The sequence below is a fragment of the Schistocerca piceifrons genome, chromosome 7 (genome assembly GCF_021461385.2).
Source record: "Schistocerca piceifrons isolate TAMUIC-IGC-003096 chromosome 7, iqSchPice1.1, whole genome shotgun sequence".
Classification (NCBI taxonomy): Eukaryota; Metazoa; Arthropoda; class Insecta; order Orthoptera; family Acrididae; genus Schistocerca; species Schistocerca piceifrons.
The window spans coordinates 367,872,751-367,897,239 of record NC_060144.1 but is presented as its reverse complement, the minus strand read 5'-3'; the positions used below and the strand labels follow the sequence as shown (position 1 = coordinate 367,897,239).

The 24,489-nt window shown below is 38.1% G+C and overlaps 1 protein-coding gene across 1 annotated transcript in view; it reads left to right on the top strand.

Annotated features, from left to right (window-relative positions):
* Positions 1-24,089, top strand: part of LOC124804642 (Krueppel-like factor 16) — a 271,023-nt gene extending 246,934 nt beyond the window's left edge. The window contains exons 2-3 of the mRNA XM_047264861.1: positions 10,427-10,577; positions 17,623-24,089. Coding sequence (XP_047120817.1) covers positions 10,427-10,577; positions 17,623-17,758 — 287 coding nt within the window. The 3' untranslated portion in view covers positions 17,759-24,089. The remainder of the gene's footprint in view (positions 1-10,426; positions 10,578-17,622) is intronic.
* The last annotated feature ends 400 nt before the right edge of the window (positions 24,090-24,489 follow it).

The following is a 24,489-nucleotide window of genomic DNA, read 5'->3' as shown; positions in this document are numbered from 1 at the left end:
CAACCAGGTGCCGCATGCAGCGCCCCACAGCGGACGCGTCTGGCATTCGCCCGCCGTCGGAGCAGGGACGCCGGCTGCGCGTGGCGCGTCGCGGCTCACCGACTGACACCTTAAAAGCAGTTACACAAAAGAGGTGTGAGCTCCCGTGATGCACCGGTTCCGCTGGCCTCTACCGTGTAGACCACTTGCACACGATTCGCGAGTACGATCGCTTTTAGACGGAATAGTGTGGATCCTGATCTCACCTACACGAAGATGCCTCGCGCATGCGCAGACGACTGAGAGGGGGAAGCCAAACTGACAGCGTGGAAGTCTTTGTAAATTTTGTCTCGTGTTCAACGAAACTTAGTTTGTTCGTCTTATAAATCGTTAACAGATGAAACTTCTGCTATAAACACGCATTGGAATTTAAATGAGACTCTCGTGCAAGGAAATAAATGTAATTCAGCGATCCGGATCTGAAACTACTCTTAAGAAATACGTTCCTTTTCACTTGTGCATACATTCACGTTGTAATTAGACGTGAGCCACAGTGTCTTCTCATTAAAGGAAAAACCTTGTCGTAATCGAGCAAATTAACACGGGTGCTTAACACAGCTACAGAAAAGCAGCAGTTCTATTGGTTTGTCCATTTCCAGCTTTTATAATTAGATCGTTTACACATATAGGAAACTTAGTGTCAAATAAATTGCATGAAATACTTGATAGTCTCGAAAAGTGAATTTAAACAGTCTATTCATTTGCAGGAAGTTGACAACAAACGCAGTAAACACGTAGAGCAGACGACTAGACAGGCACGTACTATGTAAACGTCTCTCTCTCCTTTTTTTTTGTACCGGCTATCGCGTGGACCGCTTGCAGTAGACGACTACTTTCTTGTTCGTGTCGCACGTCCCGCCTAAAACGAGCTTTGTTCCAAGCGAGTGACTTTCTTGTGCCACGCGGCAAGCGAGGTTACTGCATCGCCACTGGCGTATTATTCCTGTACCGAGAATCGCTTTTTGGGAGTGGTTGTTTTTGTTTATACATCGGCACCAAAATTGTGAACTACTGTGCAACCAAAGAGAGGTTATGATTGACCCTCCTCTTTACATAAGTCGAAACATAGTACCACAATTAGGTAACTAGCAATGATAGTAGAGTTAATTAATGGCGAAAGTAAAATTCATAGTGAAGATTAGTGATAAATGTTGTATGGTGAATTATCCTCTCTCTTCAGAATTGAACGAAAAGAAAGTGGCGTCGAAACATTTCAAAAAATCAGAGTTTATTTCCTCGAGAAATAAATCTATACGAACACATCAAACAATATTTAGATGGTAGTATACGCCGTTTCACTTTCTTTCGTGTTGCTGTCGAAGAGCCAAATCACATCAAAAACTATCTTCGAATAGAAGTGTCAGATGAGATCATTTCAGCTTTCGATAAGGAAAAGGCACGAGAAAGACAGTTTTGACGTCGTACTTAATAATGAAAAACACAGTCTAGAGATAGGATGATAGTATGTGTTAAGACATCATGGAAAACTTCCACGGAACTAGAAAGAGCTCTAGAGAGTAAATGCTATAGGAACAACCGTCTATGCCACCTGCTGTCTTCTACATACTCAGGCAGTCAGTTGATCATTCGCGTCACCGGCCCACACGCGACGTTGTTGGCGGCTGATTTACACTTCGGCATCTGACCCACATCTATCAAGAGTAGCGTGTTGGTTGATACTTCACGCCTTGCAACTTAGTTCCTCCTTCCCAATCTCCTAACCTCGCGCGGTAACTAGGCGCCGTTACCAATGTGCCACAGCCGCGCGGTATTAGCCGAGCGGTCTAGGGCGCTGCAGTCAGGGACTGTGCGGCTGGTCCCGGCGGAGGTTCGAGTCCTCCCTCGGGCATGGTTGTGTGTGTTCGTCGTTAGGATAATTTAGGTTAAGTAGTGTGTAAGCTTAGGGACTGATAACCTTAGCAGTTAAGTCCCATAAGATTTCACACACATTTGAATCAATGTGCCACAACAAAGTGTCAGTTTACTTCCGGTTTTCGAGTAGTGTGGTGTACAAGCGTCATCCATTGTAGGGCACTGCCCGGCAGTTTGGTTAATGGTTAATCGTGTTGTATCCGCAATGGCTGCTAACAGCTGATGTGGCAAAGCTGTAGCGTCACTTTAGCGCCATGTTGGTTCAAGTGGCTCTGAGCACTATGGGACTTAAACATCTGAGGTCATCAGTCCCCTAGAACTTAGAACTACTTAAACCTAACTAACCTAAGGACATCACACATATCCATGCCCGAGGCAGGATTCGAATCTGCGACCGTAGCAGTCGCGCGGTTCCGGACTGCGCGCCTAGAACCGCGAGACCACCGCGGCCGGCAGCGCCATGTTGTTTAATCTGTGATGCGTAATGCTCCATCATTACTTTCTCTCAACTTCTTGCCGTGTCTTGTTAAGGTTTCTTCTTTGCAAAGATGGCATAACTGTATGGCATCCTATTTAACATGGCTTTCAGTGAGGTCGATATCATCCCACACAAAGAAATTGTTGGGGTCCTTTAAAGACCCACGGGAGTAAGTGGCCTCATAATCGCTCGATAATCGCGGTCACATAAGTTTTCCGGAAGAACCTAGGACCAGTATCTAAGATACGATCGCCAATTACACGACCGACATGCTCTACAGTTGGAAGAATAAAAACTGTTCAGGCGTTTGCGACACGATTGTGGTGTTGGGTGTTCTAATTCCACCGACATCCTAATGGGGGTGGTATGCCCTTCCTTCCTCCGCTCCTTTCTACTGACACATTCACCAAGTTACATGGGGACCTACAGTTTAATGTGGGCTTCGAACCACGGTGTTAATCTAAAACTCACTGATAGACGCGAAAGAAGGGGAAGTGACAGATACAATCTTAGGACCAATCAAGGTTTCAATCCTGAGTCTGAGTCTAACACTTCCTCAAGCACTAATTTTCTTTTATACTGAGAAAGCAACTCGTGGGAAAGCGATATGCACGTATACAGATGGCAGCAGTTCGGCGTACGCAAGGTATAAAAGGGCTGTGTATTGGCATTTGTACTCCGGTGATTAATGTGAGAAGCTACGTGATTATGGCCGCACCACGGGAATTAAGACTTTGAATGAGAAATGGCAGTTGAAGCTAGGCACGTGGGACATTCAATTTCGGAAATCGTTAAGGAGTTAAATATTCAGATATCCACAGTGTCAGTGCCAGGAATAACAGATCTCAGGGATTACCTCTCACCACAACGACCGAGGGCAGCGGGATTTACCTAAGTTGCCAGTGCTAGCAGACAAGCAGCACTGCGTGAAATAACCGTAGGAACCAATATGGGACGTACGACGATAGTATCCGTTAGGTCAGTGCGGCGAATTTGGCGCTTACGGCAGTAGATGATAGACGCGAGTGGCTTTGCGAACAGCGCATTACCTGCAGCGCATCTACTGCGCTTGTGACGGTTTCGGCTGGACCCTAGACGACTGGAAAGCCATGGCCTGGTCCAGTTGGTAAGATCTGATGGAAGAGTGTGGTGCAGAACTAAGGCACCCATGGACCCCATTTGTCAACAAGGCACTGTGCAAACCAGTGGTGGCTCCATAATGGTGGGGACTGTTTCAGGTTCCCAAACAAAGATGTCATGTCAGCAGGTCACAGCTGTTCGCGATTGGTTTGAAGAATATTCTGGGCGATTCGAGCAAATTATTTGGCCACCCATCGAACAAATATGGGACAGAACCGAGAGGCCAGTTCGTGCATAAAAACCCTGTACCGACAACACCTTCGCAATGGACGGCTATAGACGCAGCATGGGTCAGTATTTCTGCAGGGGATTTCCAAACACGTTCTGAGTCCATATCCCGTCATACTTTCTGCACTACGCCGGGGAAAAGGAGATCCGAGACTATACTTGGAGGTATCCCATGAATTTTGTCACCTCAGTATATTTTCAAAATGCAGTTTACAATCAAAATTAAGCCTCTCTGTAGATAAGTTGCCTGTATTGACAAATTTTCTGCTGTGAGTAAAGAAGTAAAATATTAAATAAGATGGAAATAATTGGCAAGGAACATAATGAGGAACAAAATTACGCCAAGGACACCAAATATACGAGGGCAATCCCAAAAGTAAGGTCTCCTATTTTTTATAGGTACATAGAGCTGTTTATTTCTACAATGGTTTACATCAGTTTACAGCTTGAACATTTAGTTATTTTTCGACATAATCACCATTTCTGTCGATGCATTTTTGTAGACGCTATGGCAGTTTTTGTATGCCCATGTCATACCAGCTCGCCGCCATGCTGTTCAGAAAGTTATGAACCCTTCTTTCACCTCGTCTTCGGAGATGAATCGCTTTCCGGCCAATTAACCTAGGGAACAGGTGATTGCCACTGGGCGCCAAGTCAGGACTATAGGTATGTTCCCCTGAAACTGTTGCAGGAGAGCAATGGTTTGCGGAGCGATGTGTGGGCGAGCGTTCTCATGGAGAATGTGTACGCCCTTGTTCAACATTCCTCTTCTCCGACACTGAATTGCCCGTTTGAGTTTTTTCAGGGTCTCACAGTACCTGTCAGCGTTAATGGTGGTCCCAGCGATTCAGCTCCGACGACGAGGTGAAAGAAGAGGTTCATAACTTTCTGAACAGCATGGCGGCGAGCTGGTATGGCGTGGGCATACAAAAACTGCCACAGCGTCTACAAAAATGCATCGACAGAAATGGTGATTATGTCGAAAAACAGCTAAATGTTCAAGCTGTAAACTGATGTAAAAAATTGTAGAAATAAACAGGTCTATGTACTTATAAAAAATAGGAGACCTTACTTTTGGGATTACTCTAGTAATACTATAACTTTCTGGAAGAAAGTAATTACATTGATGTATTTCCACGCTCTCTGTCCTACTGAAGATCTACTACTACTTCTTCTCAGACGCTGTTTGGATGTGGCTACCAGCATGTCAGCCTGTAATTATTTGCTTTAAGAGATGATCTAACTCTTCAAACGGCAACAGGACTTCTCGTAAGAGTGGGAACTCCACATCAATGAATGTTCGTGCCTCCCCATGCCGCTAAGTAACCGGAACGTTGGAAAAAGTGAGACACGGTGAAAGAAAGAGATGATGCGGACACACATATTTCTGAATGCCCCACTGGCGAGATGCTGGAGATAGCTGAGGCACCGAGTCCCTGCGCCGCCTGGCACTGCTGTTTACTCCCGGGTCGACTAGCTATTCGACAATCGATAGCCCGCCGCGGCGTGCGCCTAAAGAAGGCTCCAAAGAATACCTTCAGCCAGGCTCACACACTCAACAAAAGTGTTTCCACTGTCAATGACGTACTGCAGTCGCATGTGTGAACCCCTCAAGTTGTACTCTGTTCCGCTACTTCCCTACCACCACTGCTTCCAGGTGGCAGTATTGCGAAACACGACCATTCTGTTGCAGATATCGTGCAGTAATTGCTGTTGTAGACCATTCGATTTCTGTGTGCTTTAATTTTATTTCTGAAAAAAGTGAAAACAAAGGTCGGCAGTTACACTTTTCGCAGCTTCTAGCAACCATTGTTTGATGTTCTCTCTCTCTCTCTCTCTCTCTCTCTCTCTCTCTCTGTGTGTGTGTGTGTGTGTGTGTGTGTGTGTGTGTAAACCAATGACGTATACCACGAAGGAATAAATAAATAAACTTAATATATGTAACCAAAAAAGCGGGTCGTATAAACTTTGTAATATGTGAGACCAAGCATTGTATGAATTGTGGATTATATTTAGGAAATAGCTTCAGAGTTTAATGTGGCTGCTGCTGTTAAACTAAAAATTAGTTATTGGAAGTGCCGATATCAACGAATACAATAAGGTTCAAATATCTTGGAAGAGTGGCGTGTATGCAGGTTCAAATGGCTCTGAGCACTATGGGACTTAACATCTGTGGTCATCAGTCCTCTAGAACTACTTAAACCTAACTAACCTAATGACATCACACACATCTATGCTCGAAGCAGGATTCGAACCTGCGACCGTAGCGGTCGCGCGTTTCCATACTGAAGCGCCTAGAACCGCTTTTTTTGCATCTGCTCGGGGCGGACATCGTAAGACATCCGTTAAAGTTCGTTGTTCATCGATTAACTCAGTTTTTTCATTTCAGAGGGCAGCTAACCCTCTGACCGAACACGCTGAGCTACCGTGCCGGCGTTCGGTCACAACGGCCGGCTATGATATTTACATGCCAGCTGTATGTTAGTTTGCCGCTGCAGACAGTATATTCTTTTATAAATTGTTTCCCTTGATTTATACCAGTGCGAATATATTTTCGGATCCAGCATCTGAGTTTTGTCCTCCTTGTATTGAACTCTTATCACAGCTCTAAGGCCATAACCTTCAATATAACATTCAGACCATCTATATAATTTCAATTGACGCCGTATTGAAAGCTGTGCAACTGCGTAGAATTAGTGGCGTCATGTGTGAACGGTAATTCACGATGCCACTATAGCAAGTCATAAGCTATGATGTCACGTTAGACGCATGTGGGAACCCGGCTTTAGGAACTGAAACTTTTAAGTTCGAAATTGACTGAGAATGAAGAGAAAAGTGGAAGAAAAGTTGTGGATCTTTGAGGCAAGCGCTGCTTAAACACATCGCTTCTTAAGCACTTCATCACTGTGAGCAGTCATTTTTGTTTCAGAAAGCAGGGATTTCTTAATACAGCATTTTTACTATAAAATATTGTAATGACCAAGATAATTGCAGTCGTTTTACCTTTACTGTCCAACTGCACAACGAAGGATATATAGTTTACCAATAAAACATGTAATTAAAATTACCTGCTGTCGTATATACTTTTTGCTTCGCCCATGTACATTTCGTAGTGATAGCTGCCTGTTCAGCGCCTCAGTTGAGTAAGGAGCTTTATAGAAAACACCGACAGAAATGCGTATCTCTGAATTTTGCTGATATCTTTTGTATATATCACAAGGAATTCACTTCCATTTGTTGACAAAACAGTATAAGTGTGGGGATGATAAAGTTACTGCATTCTGATGTCATGTATAAATCAAATCTGCAAAATTAGCAGGAACGCATTCCTGACGCAGTGACATCTCTGTGAAGGCCCTTCCTTACATTAAAAGCTGGATGAAGCCGAGACTTCTCAAAAAGTACACTGGTCAAGTAAAAACGCTGTTAAGATGATGATGATGATGACTCTAAGCACTATGGGACTTAACATCTGAGGTCATAAATCCCCTAGACTTAGAACTACTTAAACCTAACTAACCTAAGGACATCACACACATCCATGCCCGAGGCAGGATTCGAACCTGCGGCCGCAGCAGCAGCGCGGTTCCGGACTGAAGCGCCTGTTTATAAGACAGTAAAACGATTTTATTATTAAGTTACTCCTCCATTTCACTGTCTAGATTTTGTAAGGGATATCCACTAAAGCTACCATGAAATTTGTCATGCCTGTGAGGATCTAAGAATGGTTCAAATGGCTCTGAGCACTATGGGACTTAACATCTCAGGTCATCAGTCCCCTAGAACTTAGAACTACTTAAACCTAACTAACCTAAGGACATCTCACACATCCATGCCCGAGGCAGGATTCGAACCTGCGACGTAGCGGTCACGCAGTTCCAGACTGAAGCGCCTAGAACCGCTCGACCACCAGCGGCCGGCCGCGCAGATGTCGCACCACATCGTAAACCTCTCTCTCTCTCTCTCTTTCCATCAATGAAGCCCCATTTAGCCACATTTTTCAGGGGCGCCGCTTCCCTACTGGAAAGGCACTGGCGGAGTAATTGGTCTCGGTGTTGTAAAGTGAAAAATTCTCATAGATATTCTAACTAAATTTGAAAGACTGAATTGATGCGGCTGGCATAGAATTTAAGCATCTTTCATAAATATGTACAATTCATTCTCGGTAGTATTCATTTACCCATATCTGCCGGAATGATTCCGAAGTGATAGTACTAAGACCCGTTGAAGTCGCCAATTACTACCTAACTATTTACTAAGAAATTCCCAATTTTCAGGTGTATGAGTCAATGAGTCTTTAATGAAAAAAATAGCAAAGTGTCTACTGTTGGGAAAATAAAGCGCAAAATTTTCTTGGCTTTACCTATCTCTGATGTCCGCCCCCGGTAGCTGAATGATCAGCGTGAGGGATTGTCAGCGCTCTGGGCCCGGGTTAGATTCCCGGCTGTGTCGGGGAATTTTCTTCGTCCAGGGACTGGGTGTTGTGCTGTTCTCGTCCTCATCCTCATCGACTGCAGGTCGCCGATGTGGCGTCAAATTGAAAGACCGGCACCCGGCGAACGGTCTGCCCCATGAGGGGCCCTAGCCATACGATTCAATAAATGACCTATCTCTGACGTATCTTCTACGTAGTGGTGACCGGTGTTGGAAGCGTGCTATTCGCCATCTTTACTCATAGGTGTTCAGGGCGACGTCGTTCGTGCTTGTGTAGCCGATAACAACGGTGCTAATTTATTATACATTATTTGGTGTGCGGATTTCTATCTGTCGTTTCTATTGAAAAAAACACACGAAACGAACTAGATAACTATGTTTATAAAACGAGACACATCTGCTGGAAATACTTTTAAAGTGTTAGTAAAGTCTATTGTTAACTTGCCTGCCAAATAAGTATTCGTACTTCGCTTCCAACACACGCGGCAACGGATTTCTTCTTCAGCATTGTTATATTTGTACATGAATGTTGGATCAATACGGTGTTTAGTCGCGCACAGCTTTCGTAATGGCATGAGTCTGTCACATTTGTCATCGGTAGCCAGATGTTTATAGAGATTAACTCGCTTCGAGCGCTTACTGCCTCGTCGAGCTGCGACCGTGACATCCCGAGTGGCCAAGGTGCTACTTTCTCTTTGTCTTCCAACACTTTTCAGTTTCATACTTAAATAAAGTGCCGGCTAGAATATTCCGTGAACTATAACGATTTTGACTACAAAACTTACACCCAAATCCACCTTCCTTTACGACTTTAAACGTCACTTAGCGTGGACTATGTGAGTATTTAAATTAGGAGCCAATCTTGTAAAAGTAACTGAAATTAAAAATTTAGCTCTTATCTCTGAAGAGATCTTGCTTGCATTCGTTAACATGCTGTGCGCATAAACGTGGTTGGGGAAGGAAACCGGCCGTGTGTTCTTTCAAAGGAACCAACCATTTGAAAGTCCAGTATCTTAGCAATGGGCCAATTTTACAGACAAGAGAGGAATAGAAACAGTGTTAGTTTCAAATTCTGAAAAGTTAGTGCGGGATTTAACAAGGTTTCCCCGTATTCACAACCTTAATAAAGGACGAAGAATCAATTCAATGAAAAGGAAGTCTATAAGGAGAAAATACCTTTCATTTGGAAATTCCATCTCCCAAGCGCTTCGGCAATGAGGAAACTGAGGGATATAGAATATGAATTAATTGGGAAACACTCCCTATTCACCGGATCTGTCTGTCTATTCTTAGATCCATGGAATAGTCGCGGAATATTGTCATTGATATTTGCTTCTGTTCATAATGTTAGTAGTTTCAGGTTGCCAGGTATCCTGATTTAAGCGGATTGTTTAAAATTTTATTTTTGAAAAACCCGACTCCCAATCACACAAAATAAACAAAATTTCTGTCCACTATGTGAGTATTTAAATTAGGAGCCAATCTTGTAAAAGTAACTGAAATTAAAAATTTAGCTCTTATCTCTGAAGAGATCTTGCTTGCATTCGTTAACATGCTAGAAACAGTTCAAAACATTGGTTGTTGTTCCTTTATTTACATTTTAGAGTTGTAATTGCCCCCCCCCCTCCCCTCGACCGAGCGAGGTGGCGCAGTGGCTAGCACACTGGACTCGCATTCGGGAGGACTACGGTTCAATCCCGGGTCCGGCCATCCTGATTTAGGTTTTCCGTCATTTCCCTAAATCGCTCCAGGCAAATGCCGGGATGGTTCCTTTGAAAGGGCACGGCCGACTTCCCCGTCCTTCCCTAATCCGATGAGACCGATGACCTCGCTGTCTGGTCTCCTCCCCTAAACAACCCAACACCCCCCCGCCCCCCCCCACACCAAATTGATTTGTCGTCAGACGGCGAGACTAATGAAATGTTAGTGCCGCAAAGGAAGCAACAGTCGAAATTTAAAACAGTTTGGTAATGAACGTTGTTAGGTTTACCAAAGGTAATGATTATAATTCTCAGCGTACTGCGTGTCCTTCGTATTTTAGTACACTATAAAAAAAATAATAAAAAGAAGACAGGACCCAGAAATCCCAATTTTGTTCGGTTTGGAATCATCAGGTTCGGAGGGAAAAAACAGCTTCTTCCGGGGAAAAAAAACTTTGCAATCCTGTTGGAGTTGTAGCCATTAGGTCATAAGTGAGAGCATTCTATAATAGCGCCGTTCTTTGTTTGTTCACAGGGGAGCGACCATTCCCGTGCACGTGGTCTGGCTGCGGCAAGAGGTTCGCCCGCTCGGACGAGCTGGCACGCCACACGCGCACCCACACCGGTGAGAAGAACTTCTGCTGCCCCGTCTGTGATAAGAAGTTCATGCGCAGCGATCACCTCAGGTTAGTTTTCCAAGCGCTCGGCCAGCCTTTGGACGTAGAGATGATTTCCGCCATCAAAATACCATTCCACTTTGCTACAGAAAACAGATCTAAAGTTCAAAGAGTCTGATCAGCACTAAATTCGCTTTTCGCGTAATTGGATTGACATTCGTTCATATTTGAGCTACTGGCGAAAACAGAACAAGGTGACAAACTCGCTGCAAATCAAGTAGTATGTAACCACTATGACGCCATACAGTGGGACTACTTTAATTAACTTAGTTTCTGAAGCTCGGCAATAATATGGAGGTTCTTCAGTGTAAGACTTTCTAACGGTGCCTTCAGGCATATTGAAAACGTAAAAAATAACAGGCCAGTGGGAAAAGACTATTATCAAAGGAATACATAATATGTTAAAATAAGAGATTACTGTCATGACACATTTGTAGAAGTCAACTCATAGCCAATCTCTTGGTCTTTCAACATGACATACATTATTTTAAACTACAGAAAAATCTGTCATTAAAACTTTAGTTTACTGCCAACAGTGACATACTTATCAAATCAGAACAGCAATATTAAGAATTTCTTGTGCCTTACTTTAAAAATCGATAACACTGTACAAAACAGAGCATTAAAAATATATACCATCTGCTGCTTCCTATGCTTAAAGCATTATACATTTTACTCGGTCATTTTGATTGGTAATATTTGATTACCAATATATCTCTACTATAATTTAGGAGCATCACATTCTTATAAAATACAAATTGTAAACATAGGCTTCCACGGCGTTGTCACAGTCAATAAAATTCTTCTGGGTTTGAGGCCGCATTGTCATCTGTAAAATTCTGACGTTTCAGCGACTGTTGCAAGGCACCTTCCTCAGGGTGTATTGCTAAACGCAGAAGAATTTTATTGAAAATACAAATTGTCTCTTATGTGTTTTGTTTTACAAATGCATATTGCTTTTTAGGGGCTGGTGGCAAGGGGGAAAGGTTGTGGTGGTGGTCGTAAGCACATATATAAGTCTGTGGATCTTACCAGTTTCTTCTCTGTATCCTTGTTGTATTTGAGTGCAATGCTCAACCGAATTAATCGAAAGAGCCATTTTGTACTAACATTTCATTACCAGTCACAATTTTTGTTACAAATTATTTTCCCTTAAAAAATCATAGTCTGTTTTCAATGTTGATGTCATTACATTATACAATTTCAGCTATAGATATTCAATTCTAAAACTCTTTTGTTTCTCACTTCAGACATTCGGATATTGTTTTCAGCCTAATATTCAAAATCGGTTTTATGCAGTGTCCAGCCAGCAGATCCCTTTGTAATTAATTCACAGTTAATATCTTTTTTAATGATGAAATTTTGTCACAGTTCCCACACTTTTTGCACTTTTAACCCCCCCCCCCCCCAAAAAAAAAAACAAAACAGATTAAACAATCTAAGACATTAAGACAAAATGCCATACGTTAAAAGTTAAATTATTTACACAGTTTAAGCTGGATTATTTTTGCCTTCTGTCTGTTTAACCCATACACAGGTTTTGTGCTGCATTCATGACTCATTCATCCATTTCATTTTTAAATGAAATTATATCTCCGAACCACAGACCTTGTGATAAATAACTAATTGCTTTTCTTCTTTATTATTTACAATACTCTTTTATTTATTAAGAATGTTCATTCTTATATTAGCTAATAGTTATCTCCCATTAATATTATCTTCAACTGAATTTAAGAGAAGTCTAGATTTGGGGATTGAAAAGTTGTGTGAGCCATACAGCAAATGGCAATGTTTGTTATAAAGCTGAATGACAAGTAATTAGGCAACCTACTATTGATATTGACATGGTATTTATAGATGCAAAAAAAAGTTTATTTGAAAAATACCATTGTAATCAAGCAAATATTAAACACTGTACATTGAAAAAAGTATGCTGCCTTCTCAGTTTTACAAAGTAGCAGCTGCTGACTTTTACTCCATTAAATTTAGATGGAATAAGTTCAAATCCTATTAAGCTGTATAGTGATAGTTTATTGTTAATACAGTATATAGAGTAAGTTTCTGTATCATTTTTGCCTCATGTCTATGTATACCCTAACTCATTACATATCCCTGAAGGTTCTCCTTATTAATGGGATCTAGAATGACTAGGATTCCCATATTATTTTAAACAAAATCAGGACATTTTCAAAATATTGCACAAAAATGCTGGCCAAATGAGTGAAAACTGAAACACAGTGGAATTGGTTTAACAATAATTTGTTTTCACATATTCTACCATAATGCTGATGTTAACAGTAGTATTACCTAAACAATTTGGATATAAATATAAACACAAATTTCACACATTTTGCAGTGAAGGTGGTGGTGCACACACTCTGGTTTTTCAGTGGTATTTTACAGTAGTGTGTATTTGCTGTAGAAGTTTATTTTCATTAAATATCAAATTGTAAAAGCCCATGTAAGGGAGGCTACCCAATATGGTTTCTGTCATTTTCAGATTTACCATTTCTTTCATCTAATTTAAGTAATTATTGAAAACACTGATTCAGTGGATGCATTAGAACCTGGAGTAGTTAGTGAAAACTCAACCAAGTCTCTAATAATTTTCGGGCACTCGCTCATTGTGAAAATGAGTAAAATTTTCAGCATAAATACGAAGATGTTTGTAGATTTTAGTAGTTACGAGCTGTATATGAAGGGGTAAGCCATTGGACAGTATTGTACACAATATGAGATTGACATCCTACACCATTTAAATTATTTTCACTCTTTTTCTTGCCAGTTAAATTAAAATATTGTTCTCACCTTTCCTTTTCTTTGCTCCATAATTGGTATTGGTGTTTTTAGCTTAAATTGCTATAACCTCCTTCTGAAGATCAAACTTTTCTAACACCTCTAATATGTAAGAAGTCAAATGTATTAAACACCAAAGTTCATCAACTCCAAAACTCTCACTACAATGCCTTTATCTGGATGGTAAAACCTAACCATTTTAAAGGAACCAGCTTGAGTTCTTGTGGATGGAAGAACTTGTGAATACCAAAATAAAGTGCATTTCTTTCTGTTTCTTCATCATTTGTTCCATAACATGTGGGCAGTCACATTCATGGTAATGTTCTTCTGTAAGATAACTGTCAGGCAGTCATATCTCTCATCAAACAGTGAGTTTAAGTACTCATTGTAGGAAAAAGTAATTATTCATCTTCGTTTTTCCAGTGCATTTGTACATTAATCTATTTGGCAATTTACATCCATTTCGTACTCATGTGATTTCATGGTGCCTCTCAGGTTTACTGGTGTGTTCCTCTTGGGATATGTAGTGAGAGTGCTTTTGTAGGAAAGCAGCCCTGAGACAGACTTCCATTTCATACAACTTATACACAGGACATTTTTATAACTTGTGCGTGCTCTCTTGGTGCTATATGCTGAGAAAATTATATGTAGGCAGGCTGAGAAAATTATATGTAGGCTGTTGCAAGGCATCACTTGTTTGTTCAATGTCACTGCAGTTCCTACAATGGCAATAGATTTTTTTACACCCCTCCTCCCTTCCACCATTGTCCTGAATAACCCTTCCATTCATTGTTACCACCTATTTATTATGTTCTGTCTAAAAGTTTTAGCAGTGTTTTTTAGGAACTGAAAAACTAGTTTCATTAACTAGTTAAAGAGCGTGTGCTACATCTATGTTCCTTTATTGTTGCACATAAATCTCCTTTCTTGCATTTATATTTAAGTATTTGCAGTTAAAAGACTGACATATATAATTAAGAAACTCCAGCTGGTGTTTTGTTATTTAAATATTTTATTCTGTAGTGGCTGAATTGATAGAGGGCGAAAATGTGAATGGTGAAACGTGTCAACAACTAAATTGCTAATATTTATCAATTCCATTCTTATAGTGAAATCTAATAAGAAGAAAATACATTGTGAATGTGATACATTACATATGTGTCTGGTTACACCAACTGTATCAGGAGAACAGACTTTTAATATTTTACTTGAAATATTGTAATGGCAATGATTGTTCCGTGCTCCACTTTGTGGTTAAGTGTTGACCCATGTTTCATCAGTAGTAACAGATTGGAATCAATTTGATTTTTTCCCCCACCAAACTTGTTAAAGAAGTGATAGTGTTTGCTTCTAAAGAGATTTAATTATTTTTCTAATGCAAAACTGTTTGTATCATTGACACTCTTCCTCATATGCTCCAATGCTTTTTCTTTTGAGTTAACTATACCGATATCCTCTTTTGCTACAGAAATGGTAATCACAAAATTCTGCCATTTTTTTCTGTAATACTTCAATCATTCTTGTCCCCGACAGACTTGCCAGTTTCCCCTCCAGATGACCGTATTTGCAGACTTTTTGGAAATTACTCTAAATGTTTTTTTTAGATTAGTACTACTGATAGTGTGAATACAGGTGCATATCTGTGATGGTACTAGGAATTTTCTGTATTTTCCTCTTCTCGCAGAATTTTAATTCAGCTTGTTACATATGGTGTCTCTAATGCTGTATTTGTGGCAAGTCTGTTGCGTTCGGAAGCAGACCTGCTTCAATTCTGTTATAGTGGTGTGTTTTATCAAGCACACCGCATAACACCTAGCTTTAAGAAAAACATGTAGAATATCATTTGGGATGATAAACTCAATGCATTGTAGATCAGTTCTGAACACGTAACATATCAGTGAAGATACTTACGTTCCATTGATATTGAGTGAGAGGTTACACATATCATAGTATTTAGTAGTGCAACCAACACTGAATGTACAGCAGTAGCAATTTCCTTTTCTAGCGGTTATTGCTCATCGTAACAGATGGAAGTGCCTACTATGACCTCTAACTTTTTGTTAGAGAAAGTAAACCAGTTTATAGCTGTATCATCTCTGCTTCTAACTGCACGGAGTGAGACAGGTCAAGGGCACCCATACGATAGTGCGTTTGGGGGGGGGGGGGGGGGAGCTAGACCTAGTTGCTAGTTGTATGGAGTAGTTTTAAATTTGGAACACGAATGGTGGCTCTTAAGTAGCTGTAAAAAAGTTCCATTTCCAACCCTGTTAAAAATGTGCACTAACTTGTAAATCATTTTCTTGAAATAAGAACAGCTGACTGTATTTTTTACTTACCTGTGGGCTGCATGATCAACGTACTTATTGCTGTACATGCATCACTCCATATGCAGAGGACTTTAGTTAAATCAGTCCTACTTAAGGCCATTCAAATAAATGTATGAAAAGTGTTCTTTCTAAAGTTATATTTTGTGTGGGGCAGAGGAATGAGATGTCTTTCTTCCTTGAAGTAAGGTAGGTATGGTGTCTATAAAAACTGGCCAGTTAAAACAGATAGCAATGTTTTAGTTCTGAATAACCAGTATTTTTCGATATTTGTTTGGTCATGGTTATAACAGGTGTTTTTCTTTTTTATAATAACCAGGTAAAAACTGAAATATCAATTAGCCATAGCAGCAAAAATTTTTAGTTTTTAAATAAACCCGTTTTAAAGAAGAATTAATTTTTATTTGATAAATTTGCATTGCATTGAAATATTGCCTTATCACGGAAAATTGGGAAAATCGATCAGCGCGTATTTTAATAAAATGCTGATAGAAATGAGCAACAAACACGTGGCATAAGACTTGGTGTGGAATTGCAGAGACAATAGTGTAGCCTATTAGGTGAAATGCGTGTACCTGCAGTGTACAAGATTTGCTGCATACAGTCTAGATTGTAGTTCCTCACTTTTGTCGTCAAAAATGAATTAAAATCAGCAGTAGCCACAACAAACTTACGACGTAAGGAGAAAACTTAAAACTTTCCAGTCCATTCACAGAATAAAAATAGAAAGGAGCTGATCTGCTGGCTGTGTTGACATGACATGCCTTTATCTGCTTTTAGCCCTTGGCTGCTGAGTTTAAAGTCTTTAGTTGATGCCACATTGGGCGACTTGTGTGTTACCGATAATGAAAGGGACGATTAGGATAACACAACACTGACCCAGCTGGAAATCAAACCCAATTAACAAGAACAATAATCCTTCAACTTCAGTTTTTATCATTTACTGCTGAATATTCATAATGTCCATATAGTGGCATGACCTAGATTACAACACGGTTTTTGAGCAGAGATTCAAAAAATTAGAGAATAGGAAAATACTGGAGATTTTTTTTATAGTAGTCCACCTCTTATTACTTTTTAACAAAAACAGCGAATGGTGGATGGACTAAGTTCCGTTTCATTTGCATATTTAATTTAATATTTTGATTCTAAGAACTGAAGGAGTTGCAATTTTTCAATCTTTGTTCAATTTTTACATTTATTACAGGAAATAATAGGAGTAAAAAACTGAAAATTGGTTGTTTCAGAAACCAGTTATCTTCAATGGTTTTCCCACTCTGATTAAACTAGTGTTGAATAACACAGATCAAACTTCATTGTTTCAGCGATAACCACCATCCCTAGCGTCTATTGGTGAAGCAGATTTATACCTTTAAATATGTTGAGGCGGAGAATACTAGTAGACTCTAGAGGTAGACAGTGATGATGTTGCACCTTGGAATTTCAATGTGGTTCAGTAGCTATACACAAATGACTTCCTCTAGTGCTGACATCCAAATAAAAGAACCAAAGAAACACATGTAGAAACAAGTGGGAATTCATTGATAACTGAAGTTTCTGTGATTGATAACTGAAGTTTCTGTGAGCCACTTTCACTTAGAAACTGCTTCTGGCTTCATTTATTTCCATAAAGTACCAGCTGAATCTGCTGCACAATATTGTTTTTGTAAAACATTTTTTACAATGTTTTACCAGAAATCTTTGTCATTATGGTGCATACTCCCTTAGTTCCTGCACATTCCTGTTACGGTGCTCTACCTTCATTAGAGCAAAACATCTCTGATCTTTTTTTACTGCCTTGTCACTTTCTGATCAATTATTTTAGTTAGATGACTGTTACCAGTGTAATTTCTCTTGGTCATAAAAAATTCCACTTCTCTGTATTTATTCAACTTCACAAGATTAACCTATAACACACCATTTTCTGTTCACAGCAAACATGCCCGCAGGCATCCAAATTTCGACCCGTCAGTCCTGCGACAGCGAAGACCACCTCATAAGGCGTGCTCCATAAATTCCAGTGAGGGTACACCATCTGAGGTGCTATCCGATTCGGTGCCATCGCCCTAGCACCCTCAATATGCTGCCACCGCCGCAAACCATCTCTGAAGCATTTTATTGTTCTGTGGTGGTTGCAGTTTGCAGTGACCGAAATGTAACTGGAAATGTAGATTTAGTGTCCTTAAAGAACCATAATAACTATTATTTTTAGAACTGTTACCCTCATTTTTTTTTATCGTCTCTTCCACTATCGCAATGTAGTGGACTCTACTAAGTCTTTCTATAAAAAGCAATTAAGAGAACGCCATGAAAGGATGCTGTTGATAGCTGGCTGGCTGTTACAATCTGACAGTTATGTGCTCTTCCCATTTAATTCATTTCTAACCTCAAGGCACATACTTGTGACATGTCACTTGTTATTAAAAGAATTGTTAATGTATGGAGGTAATGCATGAAATGTCCTGTCAGCTGCCAGTATATCACAGTTACTCTTTCAAACATTTTGACTGGGAGCTTGTTTGCACGATTCGGTCACTGTGTATATTATTGTGTATAAACTTGAAAACTTAGGCCTTATTACCTTTTTATACTAATGTAATTAAACATGTGATTTTTCTGATGATGGTGTATGAGGACTCAAAGTAATTTGGTTGGTTGGTACGAAATTGTAATGTGGTTTCATAGACCTGGATGTGAAATTCAGCAGTCTTGTACATGTAGCCACCCACGATTAAATTGGAGGCAATGTTTGGATGCGTGGTATATATATGCAAACGGATTATTTGTGTGTTAGGATGAAAATATCAGCAATGGCATGGGCAGTTGTATAAAAAAGGATGTGCGTAAATTTTTATCCAGTAATATATCAGTTTGAAATGCCTGATGTAATATGTTTATGATGTTATTTTAGCGGTTTAACATAATCCTAAACCCCAAAAGTCAAATTTGGAAACATTTACTCATGTTATTCACAGAACAATATTCTGATTACAGCTTAGTGCAGTACTATATAACAGGAGTATTTTGTTTTTCAAGTGCTTAATTAGTTCTGCTGATTACTGACCATAATGACAAGAAATCCCCATATGTTCCACAATTAAAAGCCAGTCTACCTCACACATATAGCTTTACCCGCTGCATCATTTTTATGACATGATATTTGCATCCCTTAGATCTGCTATTTTTAGTCTTGTTACATCTAACAAGACTAAGCTTTGGGAAACCAAAGCTACATTCAGTTCAGTGCGAAGTTGCAGATATCATAGAAGTTACTTGTAAATAATATAACTTGATGAATAATACATTGCCTTACTCTGGACTGACCTTATAATCACATGGCAAAATTAATTTTTGTGATAGCTGTGTTCCTCTGTGCATTGTATAACACTTGTGTTCCCATTTTGTGTATGTGTGTGTGTATGTATATTTATTTAGGTAATTAATACTGTTTTTCTTTTCACAAAGATCAAATTTGATTTTTGGGTTGATACAGCATTCCTGTTTTACACACTAAAAACAGTTTTTGTATACTGCAAGATCTGTATATATTAATTCTTATTTAAAATATGTGTTGTGTAGTAAAACTAATTTATTTAGATTTGAAGTTCTTCGTATCACTGTTACAGAAGAACTCGGAAACATGTAATCTTAAAAACAGTCAAAAAATTTTGATACTTAATAATCTTGGAACATTTTTAATTAACAGCATTTTAGGTTGGGCAATATTATAGGGCAAATTCATAATAGCATATGATCTATTTTGCCACAAATATTAAAGAGTTTTAAAAAAAGTAAAAAAGATTCTTTGTGCTTCCTATGTATACAGCGGCAAAGGAAATGATGTGAGACATAATACACATTAATTTTTTGTCACATTACAACAATAGCGACCTTATAGATCTCAATTCTGCAGTCAGTTTAGTGTAGTACTTAGACTATACATTTTAATATATATATATATATTTTTTTTTTTTTTTTTTTTAAAGAAGGAATATCTAGAGTAGTTTCTTGTGCAAGCTGAACTGGAGGGATGAGTGATTATGTAGGGTTCCACGAATGCAAGTGTGTCTGGAGGTATGGGAAGTGGCAATGTGAAAAATTTCCTTTTCACAGTGGAGGGAGCATTTATTGTACATAATAATGCTCAACTGTTCCTAGATATCTGTTCTCCTGATAAATTACAAGAATGAATGGATGATAAATTCGATACTTGTATGGGCAGGTACAAGGCCTCCGAATTAATGCTTCCTGGCTACTTCCAGGATTCTGTTTACTTGGCCATGCATGACTGCCATACTGTATGAAATGTGGTGACTGAGAGAGATACTGTACATATTGCTACAGAAAAATTGAACATTATTCATATCTTTCTATCATATCCAATCTTTTCATATATAATAGCACAACAGATCTTTCTGAGTGAACTTCTGGCCTTCTAAGCGAAGAGGTATTCTCAAGATGACAATTTTGATGAGAATTGTTATACAGCCATAATTTCTGGTACCTTTAACAATTTTTGTGTGTGCGTGTGTGTAGATGTAAATAAATTCAAATAATGTTAACATTTCTGTTTGTTTGCTGAAACATTTCTGTTTGTTTACTGATCATTGTAAAATGTTAAATTTCACTGATATTTGAAAGCAACACTGCTTTATCCTCTTTGGTACGCATGTTTTATTTATCCTCTTTGGTATGCATGTTTTCTCAAGTTTACTATTAAATTCCATGTTTTTCATTTGTATTGTTTACTTGCTGCCACAAAACCATCAATACATTGGTCACTTTGTGATGGGCATGTTCCGATATGTATGGACCAAATCTGGCTGTAATTTTCTTAAGGGACCAGAAAATTGTAAATGTTAAATTTAACAGAATTATGTGTGTTAGAGCATTTCATTAAGGGGAAAGAAATTGTCATTTTGAGCAGTACACTCATATTACCAATGTGTATAAAGCATATATCTTTCTAGAAACATTTTTAGTATGAAGAAATCATAACATAGATTTTGTAGGAGATTATATTTAATTAACTATTTTAATAGGGATTTTAATTAAATGTAAATAGTACATAGCTAGCAATACAGATGAACACCAGCCTCAGTGTTTTCCATGTAAAAATGCTGTAATGTAATTAAACTTAGTTTGAAAGATGTTTTATAAAACACTGGAAGATTGTTGTATTATTAATATTGCAAGATCAGCTAAGGAAATAAAAACAGTTCCTGTAAAGATGAGAAAATTTTTAAAATATTGGTGCATAAAGCAGGAAGTTTCCTCAAGAGAAAAGTGGTCTTATTTGAGCACACACCAAATGTCTAAAGTGTACATTCTAATCAAATTGATTGCATTATGCTGTCAAGTTTGCTATATGACACATTATTCACATTTTTCATGTGTATGTTGTACACACAGAGGTGATGCATCTCCATTACAATAACCACATCTTTAGATTATTTTATCTGGCAGAACTGTTATGAATTTATAATCTTGTGTTCTTACTTACTGTACAGTTATTCTGTTGTTAGGTGCAATCTAACAAACAGTTACCTGTGCTCTGTTGGAATTAATGTTGATTTTCTTATTAAATAGCAAATTAGTTACAATCTGAAGCACTACTTGTTAACTAGTACATGTATCACATTTTTTTATAATACCTTTTTAATGGCAGCTGTACTCTCTGCAGAATTTGTCTGCTATTCACTGGGAAAAAATCTGAAAAGAAACATATGTTTATAAAGATGGTAGAAGTGCTATATTATCTGAAAATTATTTCTAGTAGAATGTGCCAAACATTTCTGTAGTGTGCTTCAGATGCCTATATGGAGAATGAATCTCCGCAAAATATTTATAGAAATAGAAAAAAATAAAAATAAAAATGATGGCTGTACTATCATCTTCAAACATAGACACTTCACTAAATCTTATGCTGTGAAAATGCTTGTTTTGACAGAATTGACTACAATACTTCTAAAATATAAAAAAATACCATTTACAGATCAACTATTTTCTACTCACAATTTACATTCTATCAGCTTTAGATTACTTAGTGTAACTAAGTATAGAACACTTTAACACTGATTAGCAGGAAAAAAAATCACTTTTAATCTAAGGTGCATGATGCAAATTGGTGTGTTTATCTACTGCATGGTACGCACACACAAATATACTCTAATAGTGATGGGCTGTGAAATATTTAAAATGTTACTATCACAAATGTCATCAGGTCCTTGGATTTTGAATACTACTAAATTTCTTACTTACTTACTTTTTATGCAGACAGTAAGAGAAACAAACTTGTTGTTTTTTTTTTTTTTAAAAAAAAACATTATTCAGTTGGGAATCGTGGCTTCAAGATAGGAAATCAATGGAGAAGACAGATTGTGTAACACTGATTGCTGCTTCAAAGGACTGAAGGAATGCTTTCTGAATTAGCACTGGCCACCCACTTGCCATATTAGTTCTCACTTTTATCTGTAAACTTTGTTGCCTAATTAATGTTTCCAACATACATGCTGAAATGCTGCCAATATATTGAGATTCCATTTTTCTGTCTCTAGCTCTCTGTTAAGAATTTAGAACTAGTGTTAGTGTATAAAAACTCATTTCCGAAGAACTAGCTCTCTCTGCACTGTCACCATACATAGACAATCGAAGTATATTGCTGATTATGAACTAGAAGTATTTAAAAGAGTGTTTATGTTGCTGTGTTGATATTCCAATAAGACCATGCTCCAGATATTTCACACCAACAGGAAGTACAGTATATTTTTATCATGGACTGTACTTAAAGAGAGCCTTAACTTTATCTATATGAACTATTAGACATTAAATATTGCAGAGCTTGTTTAATTATTCGGAGTTCTCAGGGTATAGCTCAAGTATATTCCAAAAAAAGTAGTTGTACTATTAGTTTTGTGAATCTTACACTTCTTTCTTCATTATTTATTAAAATGTTTCCCTCCTGCAAAAAAAAAAAAAAAAAAAAAAAAAAAAAAAAAATAATCTGTCACTTCTAAAACAAAAAGAATGTGTGTCAGTGTGACTGAATCTCTTTCACTGTGACTTGTTCACGTTTTAGCTTAAACATAAAATACAGAGTAGCTCTTAAACATATATTACATAGATCATCATATAAAATTACACAAGTTAAAATTAAGAAGTCGAACTTTGTGAAAGAGTAGATTAAAACATAATCTACCTATATAACCATAGTGTGCTCAAAAGACAATTTATTTACTATTTTACTTGTAGCAAAGACTAACCACGTACAAATCCTAGTTGTAGGAGACAGTTTGCAGTGTGTAAGACAAGTGGAAAAATTGTTCACAGCTGTCTTAGAAATGCCTGAGCATGAAAAGTGTATCTGATTATCTCTCTTTTTATGAGTAAGTTTTCAAACAATTGGTTCTTTAATCTTACATACCATGTAAGGTGCATAAAAATAGTCTAGTCTAATAATTACAAGCGACTATGGTCAAAGTTACAGTGGCATAGCTTTATTTTCTTACTGTTATCTGGAAGTGTAAAAATACGAAAAGATAAATAAAGCATCTTCGTGACAATATGTGCATTTCACAAAATAAAATAAAATAAAGCATGTGATGCAAATGCTAAATTGCAGTGATACTCTTCTTCCACTGTTTGATTTTGGCAAAAGCTTGGTATTATCACTATTAACACCAGTTGCCTGTGAACTCAAAATTACATTTCTATATATGATAGCCTAACAACTGTCTGAGAAACTATAATATTTTGATATCTGTCAGATTTTTCTAAAGTATTATTTTTGATATAAAATGCTCAGGATTTTCTATGCAGATTACTGGAAATAGTGACTGAAAGTGTCAAAGGTTTGTGTTCTTATTAGTTATGTGAACTCTACAAGAAACTGTTGTGCCCCCATCACCCTCCACCTCCCAATCCTCTAATTAACATTGATTTAAGTAATTCTGAAATACCATTATGACTGCCGTCCGTGTTAAAATGTTTATATGAATTGAACATCTCGAAAGGTTTTTGAGACGAATTTTGTGTTTTGTGAGAACTTGTTTGCATTCATGAGCAATACTGGAGTAATACAATAATGTGTTAAATAAACTGTACATATTTGTTATGTAATATTGATTAAACCCAGTATAATTTTGTGAATGTAAATCTTACTTTTGCGCTTCAGTGCTGAACTGGCATGACTATCAATGCATGATGAGAGGCAAGTATTCTTCGTAAGAGTAGTAACGGTAGCACCAAATGAGAAGGCAGATCCTGCTCATGTGACAGAAACAGATGTACTTAATTAAAACTGACTTGCAAAACACGTGTATGTAGTATAATGTAAAATGGTACAAAATATTGAACTTGTATATTTATCGATATTTTAAGAATAAAGGGTATTCTGCTGGAATAATGTGATTAACTGTAACTCCTTGAATGTTTTCCTTTGCATATGCCTAATTAAACAGCATTATCAAACTAATGTGCAGCTTTATAGGGGTCTACAGGGTACCTCTCCGACTACAGTGTGTGAACTACCATTCTGCAAGCATGAAAACTATCGAAGGAAATAACATTCTGCTAACATTCCACAGTGTGTTATGGTGTAACATGGTGATTTTGTAGCAATATTTTCACACTACTGTTACAAAAAGATGTTTAATTGAAACACATTTTATTCACCACAAAATCTTCATTATATATGTTTTCCACATTCTTTCCTAACACTTTATAAAGAGAATGAGAAGTGAATTAACTGCAAATGGTTTGAAAAGCTATAGTACTGAAGATTGTGGTACAGCACCTGGTTT